The sequence below is a fragment of the Cucumis melo genome, chromosome 1 (assembly GCF_025177605.1).
Source record: "Cucumis melo cultivar AY chromosome 1, USDA_Cmelo_AY_1.0, whole genome shotgun sequence".
In the NCBI taxonomy this organism is placed as follows: domain Eukaryota; kingdom Viridiplantae; phylum Streptophyta; class Magnoliopsida; order Cucurbitales; family Cucurbitaceae; genus Cucumis; species Cucumis melo.
Window position 1 is genome coordinate 4,748,805 of NC_066857.1, and position 11,732 is coordinate 4,760,536.

The window sequence follows — 11,732 nt, forward strand, 5'->3', positions numbered from 1 at the left end:
CGACGCGGAGGAAATGTTACACCATTACGTATCAAATCTAAACGATCTTGGTTGTTTAGATTTGGTACTTGATCATGTAGCCAAATCTAAACAATGTATGTCACAATCATTAATTAGATTTAGCTATACGATCGTGTAACTCAGATCTAAACGATTGTGTACCAATATTCAAACAATTTTTTCAAGATATTTTAGATTTGATACACGATCGTGTACCAATATCATTAAAGTTTAGTATACGATTGTGTAGCCGAATCTAAACGATCGTATACCAATATTTTAATGATTTTTGTTAAATATTGTATATCAAGATCTTTTCCTTATATATTTGGAATATGATCTTAAACCAAATAACAATTTGAAAAAGAAAATAATATAAGATTTATGATTGGTTGAAAATAAAGCTCATGATTTGACATAAAACCTAAAAGAAATATAGCAGAAGAAAGAAAAGGAAGGACAGACTTATAATATTTAAAAAAATAGTCGACTTCATGGACTTTTTGATTTTGTTATACGAATCGTAGATATTTGGTGTTTTGTTATATTTATAAAAACTAATCTATATTTTTTATTAATTAAAATTAAAAAACAAAAATTCACTTATCACAACGTATTAATAACTACAATTTCATAAAACTAAAATAACTCAAATATTAAATATCGAAATCTAATGTTTATTACAAACTAGAAATAAAGTTTATAATAATATAAGAGTTATAACATTTATATTTTATATTTTTAATAATATTAGAAATTCAGATTAATTGGATTAAGTTGGATGTGTTTTGATTATTCTGGTTGTCGGAATTCTTTTTTTAACATTCCTACTTTATTTTAACCTATATTAAATAAAATAATTAATTTTAAATCATTTTTCGAAATTCAAAACACACTACCTTAGATTTCTTTTGCTTTCTTAATTTCTTCGACTTTTTGTAATCCAAACTAGGGTTAAAGCCATTGGAAGTTTTATATTTGTAAACAGTGTGCTATTTTACATTAGTGATATTCTTTTTCCTTTTTCTTTTTTATCATTTTGACTGCGTGGATCATTTAATTATTTTTAATTTTTTAAAAAAATATTTCTATTTGTCGTGTTTTTCTTAATAGAATTAACATATTTTTAAATAGAAGTAATAGTGTCTTAGAAATTAAAAGAGTTTTGAATAGAGGGTTACGTCTTAGTAGATATAGGAATCATAAACTTCTGAGATTATCTCTTTCTTATTAAAGAAAAATAGAAAAGTTTGTGTTTGAATTTTGTCAAAAACAATTTATGAGATTATCTTTTATTAACGAGTTATTTAATTCTAAAAAGATAAAAGATCTTTCTTTATTTTATGAATCTTGTATCAATATCTTATTGAGATTTTTCTTGAGGAGATATATATATATGTATATATATATATATTCTACGCACTTGTGGGTTTTGGTATGGCTTATGTCGCAAAAAGCATTTACAGAAGATTAGCCGAGTTTATTGTCACAGAAGCTACAAGCGTAAAGAAGGTAGTGTGACTTATTATCTATGATATCAACATGTTGATCTGTGACAAATTTAATGAGTAATGTGAAAGGCGAAGTAGTCATCAAGAGGTCACCTTAAACTCAGGAGAAGCACTACTACAAAAAGGGCTTACGGTGACAGTTAAACGTTGTCATAGTTAAATTTCGTGACAGTTATTTGCAGTCATTATTCTAATAGTCATGGAAAGTATATTATGACAGTTTGAAGATAAGAACTGTCATTATTTAAATTTTATAACAGATAATAAATATCATTATTTATATTTTATTACAATGATTAACTATCAACATTTCACCTACCATGACTTTTAATTGACTGTCAATAATACTTTTTCCATGACAATTTTTTTTTTAAATTCAAATGTCAAAAAAAAAAAAAATCAGTCTTTGTTTTTTTTCCCTATTTTTTTCGATCACTGTTTTTCTTGTCGCCCTGCCATTACACAAACCAATTCAAGCACAAAGTACTATACAGCACATCCATATGAAAACAAACCGTGAACGCTTTAATATATATACATTAACATACACTTTGAAATATCTATACAATTGTTGGTAAAGGGTTTGTACAATGATAGAATGAACACACATGTTTTTGTTCCAACAAGCTATTTAAATAAGTACATTTGAACCAAAATTTTGCTACCAAACCTACAAAAAAGCATATAAATCAATCAATTGCCGCAAATATGGATTCTTGCAAAACTTAGTAAGAAAACAAAATAAAATTTTAGAGTATGACTCTACACATCAAGATAAAAATATAAGAAAGGTTTATCAAGATAAAAATATAAGAAAGGTTTACATTCAGTTCATTTAACTGCAGCACATTCGCTTCAGCAACACAACACATTCACTTCAACAACACAACACATACAAATGTTCAATATATTAAGAAGGCAATGGTGGTCTAAAATCATGGCTACACAACCCTACGGGGGCATTCAATCCACGGACTGTTTGGTATGGTGTTTATTCTTCTTCCCATTATGGTCTGCACGGACTAAGCAAATTCATGCTACAAAACTGAGGCTTTTGCAGCATACATTCCGATCTACAGATAGTTTTACAAACCACAAATCTACCAAGTTACAGCACATACACAACACATACACAACACAACACATTCACATGCACACCACCAGTCAACTTAATACAAAACATTCACCATCCAACACAACACATACATAATTCTTTTCCAGCGTAAGCATAATGAAACTTCGTTGGGCACAAAACTGATCAGAAATAGAAACTTTTTGACATAAACTAAAACTTTAAGAATAATAACATTTCAGAAGGAGGCATATTGCGAAATCAAGGAGAAAGCATTTGAAGATAATTCCTTATTCTTGTTAACACCAATGTTAATCCCTTGTCGCCATTGAACTTGAGGATCATTCTCCCATAGTACCAAAACGTGTGGAATTGTACTCAATTTCATCATTCATAATGATAAGTATCAGAGCAACAAATCCAAATTCAATAATAAGCCTTACATAATTACAAATATTTACACGCAAAATTAGAACCATATATAACAAGATATTTGCACGCAAAATCAGAACAAGAAAACTACCCATAAAACTACCATAGTAGATGATAACAAAGATATAACATTTTACCATGGCACCAAAAGAATAGAATTTGACAGCTTGTATAGACAACAAGTCGCTTATTCAGAAGAAAGGAAAAAAAACAAACCAATATCCCAAAAATTTCAAATTGATAACAGGAAGAGAACAGATTGTTTAAAATTTACTGACCTGAAAGCTTGGAAGAATCATATGATGCATATATTCTTGGTTACCACCCACTTCAAGCGCTATAACTCCCAGAATCAATAAAAATCAACATAAAAACAAAGAACAACAAAAATCATCAAGGTTTAACATCTAGCCACTTAAGAAGTACAACAAATAATAATGATAAAAAAAAATAAAAAAACATCACAAGTTATCAACATGAATTCCTTTGTTAAGAAATCTAGCAAGAAAAGAACTATGTCAGTTCATTAGTTATTTTTTTGGACTATTTAAATGCAAGGAGTTAAACTTCGAAGCTACAAGCACTGAGTTAAACTTGACAAATAGCATAGCAAAATGGTAATGGAATAGCATGGATGACAGTTTCATATTTAAGTAAACAGAAGCAAAGCTAAATCTGTTAAGAATCCCAATCTTAGGGCTAGGGATAAGAAAATAAATACATGATTTATATGATAATAAAAGAGAAAAACTAAAAAAGTATACTAGTATAGCATTTAAAACTTTATTCCCCATTTGTAAGAAAGGGAAAGAAAGGAAAAGGAAAAGGAATAAACAATGCCAATCTAAAGAGAAAATTATTGCATATAGCAAAAGACAAAATAAATATTCAACCATCTTCAGAATCAAAACAAATGTTGCACACTCTGATCTAATCAATCTTGATTATGAATATGGAAAAAGACAAGTAAGAAATTGAAAGTGCAATCGGAAGCTAGTAAGAAAGATATGTATACGTTTCAAGCTTACTAAGAAATAAAAGCATCCTAAAGTCAAATCCAAGGAATGCAAGTTAATATTGTACAATACAGAAAAGAAAGAAAAGGTGTTCCTCTCTTTCATAATCAACTTTGTTAATATTCTACAATATACAAACGAATGAGCTACCAGTCAAGTCACAACATAAAGAAAACTCTCTCCAAATTAGCACATTTAGAGATGAATTCTCCCAGATATTGCTGCTTTTTAACCACCACCTGGAAGTAATGAAAATAAAAAGAACAAAAAAAATATTATCCATGAACATTTTAGGTAAGTTTCACCACATTGAGACCCTCAAACATAATTTTTTATCATCATAATCAGCAGAGTCAATATATTTGATAGAACTGAAATTCCCCAACTGGGTACATAACAATTTAACCAATTATATTACTTGGAACTAAAAAAAATGTCATTCACCAAACTTTGATTTAAATAAGAATCAAAGCAGAACACACAAAATGAATAAATAAAGGAAAGAAAAGTTTGGTTTTAATCAGGCCTTGCGACTGAAGGAATAATTAAAACTGTCTTTTTGATGTGGGGTCAACAGTTTCAGCACCAAAAACCCAAAAAATTCTAACGAGAGTGATAGTATGTTCACAAAGCAGGTATACAGTAAAGGAATCGATGTTTTAAGTACAAGAATAACAAATATTGTGCACATTATTAGACATCCATTCTAAAATTTTACTAGTATTAAACCTTAGAGATGAGGAGAATATAAACATAACGATATCTTGAAGTGAAATCCCACATACTCCAAAGAAATCCCTATTAACGAAGAACCAAATCATGCAAAACGAAGTCATATGAAATAAAAAAGAACAATGTCAAAACAAAAACATCAGGAATCTCTAAAATAAACAAACCCCACAAAGAATGTGTGGATGAAAAAGCAAAATCTCCAAAGTGGAACCAAATTGAAAAGGTGGGAATGGGAACACAAAAAACAAAGCAGAAAGTTAAATATCTAGAAAGGTTTATGAATCAGAATGATAAAAAGTTGTGTGAAAGTTAAATACCCAGAAAAAATTTTAAAAAGTGGTTAATATATTTTCAAATTCTCGTCTCTCTCACCGACAATGATTACAGTGTTTACCAAGCCAATCGTGAAGCAAATCGGAGAAATATAGACGAAAATCGTACCTTAAGAATTCATGCAATAGAGCCTAGTCTAACGCAGCATCAAGCGACAAAGATTGAAAGTGCGAGAAACAGTCGCAATCGAGGACGAAGTGATGCTCATTCTTGATGAAGATGGAAATAGATTCCTCAACGTAGGCTGGAGACTCAAGGTCAGAAGAACACTTCGTATTTCAACTTTCATATTTCGAACCCTACTTTCCAACAGTGACCAAGGAGTTCTGGGATGGTGGGCGAGAAGTTCTGATGGTTCGTGACGTTTGAGTAAAGGATTTTGAGACTTTGAGAAAGGATTTGCGTGAGGTTTGGAGAATATTATTTTAATAAATTTAAATAAAATTTATTTAATAAATTATTTAATGTTTTTACCTTTTTATGACAATAAATGTCACCGAAAATTAGAAACTGAAAACAATGTTTTTTTCCCGCCAAAAACGCAAATTTTGACATTTTATGACATTTTTTCCTTCTCTCCTTTCAATTTGGGTTGTAATGAACTGTCATAGGATGTCATTTTTCTTGTAGTGGTTAGGTTATATGTGATGCTTACACACCATTGGTTTTGAATTTGTTTGTATGTTAAGAAATGCTCACTGCTAAAAATAAAATGTGTATACAGTCGGTTAAGAAGGGTTATCTTGAATCTAAATTTATTTTGTTACAATTTATATATTTTGGTTTCATCAATTTATAGAAACATATAAATTTCATGTCTGTCCACAGCACTTTAATGTGGTATATTTCCTTTATTTGTGCTTTTTTTTTTTTTTTTTTTTTTTTGCTATTCTTGTTTACCTTTAGAAAGTCCCAATTCTTTTTTCTTGTTGGTTAAACCTATCTTGAACACTAACTTAAGCTAAAAAGTATGACATTATGTTATTCATCTCTTCTTGCAAGTTTAGACTATGAATTAGTTTTAGCTTATTTGAGGCATTATTTGATTTATACTTAAAAGTTCTTAGTTTTAATGCTATTCTCATTTGTTTGTAGATATCAAGGAGTTGAGAATAACAATTGGTAAAACTTTGAGTTTGGAGTTATCTAAGATTGTTGTGGTACTTGAAGGAGGGTGATGTTTCTATTTTTTTTATTATTACATATACTTTGTGTTTTTTTGATTAAGAACGATGGTCATAACTTGATTTGTAATATGAACGATGTTTCTTATTATTGAAGGGATAAAAAGCCCTTTACAACAGAAGAAATACAGAGACCCAATTTTAATTGGAACCTTAAAAAATATCAATTCATTGACAAAATTACAAAACTAATTTCCATGGCTAAACATGCTTTGGAGAAAAAAAATACAGAGAAGAAGAACTTACTCTCATTGACGACTCTGAATCTACCAAACACCAACTTGGGGTACCACCACTTAGAAACCTTCATATTCTCTGATTGAGATGGTTTGTGGGAACCAAATTGGATTAAGGGAATTTCTTTACATAATTTTTTTTTCAGAGAGAACGGGAGAGAGTCGCAGAATCACTTTCTGTTTTGTTACGCAAAAATTCCTTCTTCTTCAGACGGAAGAAGTGGGAAGTTGAAAGAATAAATGGGAATGTGGGAAAACCATCCACATTCCCTATTAATTTAATAAATAAATATTAAATTAATATATATTAAAATAATTAATTTAATTTAATTAAATAATTAATCAATTAATTTAATAATTAATTAAATCATATTTAATTAATATTTCATTTAAATCATATTTAAATAAACTATAGTTTTAATTGAATTAATTTAATTAAATCAAATTAAACTAAACTATTAATTAATTCTCTAATTAATTAATTTCTAAATTAAATATCTTATATTTAATTTAATCCAAAATTTGAATTGTATTCAAATATAAGTTTCTCTCATAACATATAGTTTTAATATGTATCACATACACATTAAATTTTAACCTATAGTTTTAATATGAATCTAATTCACATTAAACTAATATTTGAACTCAGTCAAATATTTTATTCTCTCGTAATTCAATTTTGAATCATATCCAAAATTAAATTTATATAATAATTTATATAATAAAGTCTAATTAAAATATAAACTTTATATTATAATGTATTAATATACATTATAATATGTCCATTAATGCCCAAAGTAATATGTCCATTAATGCCCAAAGTAATATGTCCATTAGGTCCATTAAGTCTCCTTCCTAACTCAAAATAAAACGATGGAATTGAAAAGATAAATTGTAGCTATATCTAAACGATCGCGTATAAATTGTAGCCATATCTAAACGATCACGTTGTAACCATATCTAAACGATTACGTATAAATTATAACAATATCTAAACGATCGCCTTGTAGCCATATTTAAACGATCACGTATATTATAGTCATATCTAAACGATCATGTATATATTGAACCATATCTAAACGATCGTGTATATATTGAACTATATCTAAACGATCGAGTATAAATCGCAAATATATTACGCGGGCATTATTGACGACGTGGTTGACGGGACATTTTTGGTATTTTACACGGTGGGCCTCTGAGCTTTTTTCATTTTTGGAATTGTTCTATAGAATGTAAATATTTTGCTGCTTTTTTATTTTCTTTAAAAGACCCTATTTAAACCTATGAGTTGGAAGAACCTTGGCTACCAACCTAGCCTTATACCTAGGCTTACTGTCGCCTCCTGGCTTGAACCACTTTGTTTGAATGAGTTTCTGAATAGGAGGCTTTTGAACCAATGACCATGTCTGATTCTTTTGCAAAATGAACAACTATGCTTTCATAGCATCCTTCCATTGTTTCTTCGAATTAGATGCAATATTGTCACTGCAAACTCCCTTATCAATCAAACTCCTCGCCTGTTGAGACTGTAAATCATCAAATTAAGACTATTATGTAGCCTCTGTTTGTGAAACTAATGGTGACCGATCACTAGATAGATCTAAACCTTTGTCTGATGGCCATACTCTAGAATCGATTCTGACCGTTGTCACAACATGATCAACTGTCTGTTGTTTCTGTTGCTCTAATGTCATAACAGCACTATCTGAAACTGCAGTACCTTCTAAAACATACAGACCATTTCTCAAGGTTCCCCTCAGTTTAACCAAAGAACCATTGGTAACTTTCATAACTCCATTCTCAGATTTTATGGTATAAACTGATCTATCTAATTCACAAAGAGATATTAGATTACATTAGAGTTCTGGAACATACCTCACATTAGTAAGCATTCTGACCATCCTATCTTGTGTTACAATTTGAACTCAACCAATTCCCTTTACATCACGGGTACCATTATCACTTAATAAGACTTTTCCCCCATTATTTTTCTAAAAGTTAACTAGAAAATCTCGATTAGGAGTCATGTGATACGTGCACCCTGAATCATGATCCAAGCATCCTGTATATCCCTGTGAGACATCATCAAGACCTCTATTGAATCATACCCATTAGTAACATTCGCTTCACTAGTCTAAGCTGCATGCTTGCTACTTGATACTTCCTTGCTCTTATTCAAAGGATAATGTTTCTTAAAGTGTCCTTTATGACAAAGGAAACACTTTCTAGCTTCCCCCTTTGAATTCATCATGAAACTCTTCTCTTTGTCTTTTCAGCTCTTTTTGTCACTTCTTGCTCTGGCCATCAGTAACTCTCTATCTATACGTTCTTTCTTAATTTCGAGATGTCTAGCCTTCAAGGCATCCAACAGTATATCTATGGTCAATGAATCTCAACCATATTTAATAGTTGTCTTAACCTCTTGATATGTTTCTGGTAATGAATTTAAAAGAATCACTCATTGATTCTCATCTGACATCTTCTCACCGATGTTGTAAAGATCCACTATAATCTTCTGAAATTCATCCACTATAATCTTCTCAATAGTTCTCTTCTAAGCCTTTACTTTGGTCCATCATATATCCAAAGAATTTCTCCTTTAGATATAATTTATTTCGCAAGGACTTTGTCAAGTAAAGACTTTCTAGCTTCTTCCACAACTCCCCTGTAGTAGTAGCCTCATCCATTAGCCTAAGCACTTCATCTGACAGATAAAAAAGGTTCGTTGAATAGGCCATTTCATTCATATCTCTTCTTTCACTTTCTGTAATAATTTTTGGAAGGCTCCCTTCATCTAAGATTTTAGCTACTTTTTATGAACCAAAATAACTATAATCTTTTTTTCCAGCTCCAAAGAGAAAAGTCACCATTCCCATTAAACTTAGACACCTCAAACCGTGTTCAAGTCATCTTTACGAAAAATATGGTTAAACCAACGATATGGCAACTGCAAACTACTACACAAAACCCAATTATTTTTGGATCGAATTGAGCTCTGATACGACCACTTGTTGGGAATAAACACCACCAAGTTCTGTTACCACTTGTTATGACTATACCAAGCTCCCAACTACTTGGTATAATTTCCTGCACTAAACCAGAGAACACAACGTCAAACCAACCAAGAACGCAATAGCCAGATAACTATAAAGTAAGCAATAAAATAATAAATGACACAAAGGTATATAGTGGTTCGACCAATTCGGTCTACATCCACTGTGAGAACCAACTTTGAGGGATTTTATTAACAGCAATATCAAGATACAAATTACAGATATCAACAAAATAATATGCAATATGTAATTCTACCGTTGAACCTGACTTTATCGTCGATCAAACATCAAGAAACTGAGAGAACCATGTGCTGGTTACTGCCTCTAATACCGAGACCCAAAATCCACTGGAAACCGCCTCCTCTAACCGGACACCCACTGCAAACTACTACAAACCCATTGAAACCCAACGTCTCTGCTCACCAGCACCGCCTTTGAACCACACCATGAGGATGCCGAAAGGACCCTACTGAAACCAGACACCCAAAACGCAAAAAACGCTATAGCCTTCTCTCTTCGCCGGAAAACACTGAGAACACCGAACATGGACTTCATCGCCAAATGCCGTACATCGTCAATGCTCAACGTCTCTCTCTATCGAGTGGTATTCGCCGTCAATCTCTCTCTCTCTCTTTTCCTTATGGATAGATCTTATGGTAGTTTTAATTTAGAATATATGGAACAGTTTATGGTCAAAGTCTTGTAATAGAGTTCAAGCTTAAATATTTGAGTACATTATTTTAAAAGATCAATATATTTATTGGAGTAGATAACACGTTAAAAGGAAAATAGCTAATGCTATATTTGATTTGTTTCTAGTTATTTTTAGAACAACCACATTTTTTAAGTGTGTTTTTTGTGAATAATAAAAAAATACAAATTATTTACATTTTAGGGAAAAAAACAATTACAAGGGAATAAAAACTTATTATACTTGATTTCGATATAAAATATAAATAGTTTGTTCATTTTTTTATTTTTGACAATTTTTTTTATTAACAAATTTAAATAAGCACTCCATGGTATGGTATATGCCGACAAAGTTGTTCTTTTTATTTTTATTTTTATAATAAGCGGGATGGAAGAGAATCAATCTATTAACTATAACAAGTTGAAAATATATATTTTATGTGAACCGATGAATTATGTTGACCAGCGTCTTACGCTATTGTGTGACAATATTATTGAGACATGGTATTGATTGACAATATTTTATGTGATTATAGGTTCTCAATTCTTATTGATTAATCAGGTTAATTCTCAATTGAAACGTTTTAGTGATCTGTTCCTAACAAAAACATAGGCAACTTAACCAACAACGTACAATTAACACACCATCAAACAATAAAATTTAATGAAATTTTCATGAACTATAGAAAGAAAACATAACAAATGCATGAGATTCATACTAGTCCACTTAAGGCAAAATAACTAAACTTCACTCTAACAACATTTTGAGTCGAAATAAAACGAGATTAAAATAACTTCAAGGATTAGTAAGACCAGAACCACCGCCAACACCAACTCCACCACCAGCACCTCCACCAACTCCGCTTCCGAGTCCACCAGCAGCTCCACCTCCCAAGCCTCCAAGTCCACCAATTCCAGTAGCGCCACCGAGGCCACCACCGAGACCACCGGGGCCAGTTCCTCCAACGACACCTCCCACCCCACCAAACGGGAGACCGTTGCTGCCAATGCCAGAGTAGCCACCGAGACCACCATAAGTGAGGAAGTTCTTTTGGTCGTCGAAGGTGGTGCCAGGCGTAATAGGTCTAGCTAGGGCATGAGTGGCTATAAGAGCCAAAAGCAAAGCCATGAACAATTTGGCCATTTTCTTCTTAATTCTTCGTCTAAGAGACTTATACTTGTGTGTGTTGTTGGCCAATGGAAGTGTGAGCTTAGGGTTTTAAAGGGCAAAGGGGTTGAGGGACAGTTGAGAGAAGTAAATGAGAGGTTAAATGCTGAGCCAATGCTGACTGCCTGGCTTTGAGTTTAAATGCTGGGTTTGGTTTTTGGTGTGCCGTTTCAATTTCATTGGTTCTTAAAAATGTTGTTTCTTATTTTCATACCACTTTATTTTTCCTCAAATTTTTTTATCATCGTTTCATTATTTCATTATTTGTTAGAATATTAATTTTAGTTAAATTTCGTATATCT

The 11,732-nt window shown here is 31.3% G+C and overlaps 1 protein-coding gene and 1 long non-coding RNA gene across 3 annotated transcripts; both read right to left on the reverse strand.

The window, feature by feature from the left end:
* Nucleotides 1–2,286: 2,286 nt before the first annotated feature.
* LOC103500477 (uncharacterized) lies at nt 2,287–5,507 on the reverse strand. 2 transcript variants are annotated; one of them, XR_007821499.1, is made up of 3 exons: nt 5,205–5,507; nt 3,294–4,270; nt 2,287–2,584 (listed from the first exon to the last, which is right to left on the reverse strand). It is a non-coding gene; the product is annotated as an uncharacterized LOC103500477 (long non-coding RNA). The 2 variants fall into 2 exon arrangements; XR_540093.3 differs by having other exon boundaries at nt 3,294–5,507.
* Nucleotides 5,508–11,058: 5,551 nt separating this feature from the next.
* Nucleotides 11,059–11,406, reverse strand: LOC103500476 (glycine-rich protein 23-like). The gene has a single exon (XM_008463780.3). The coding sequence runs from the start codon at nt 11,404–11,406 to the stop codon at nt 11,059–11,061; it is 348 nt and encodes a 115-aa protein (XP_008462002.1).
* Between the last annotated feature and the right edge of the window lie 326 nt (nt 11,407–11,732).

Bases quoted from the DNA above. Each gene is read 5' to 3' on its own strand.
- LOC103500476 (XM_008463780.3), bottom strand. From the start codon at position 11,406: ATGGCCAAATTGTTCATGGCTTTGCTTTTGGCTCTTATAGCCACTCAT.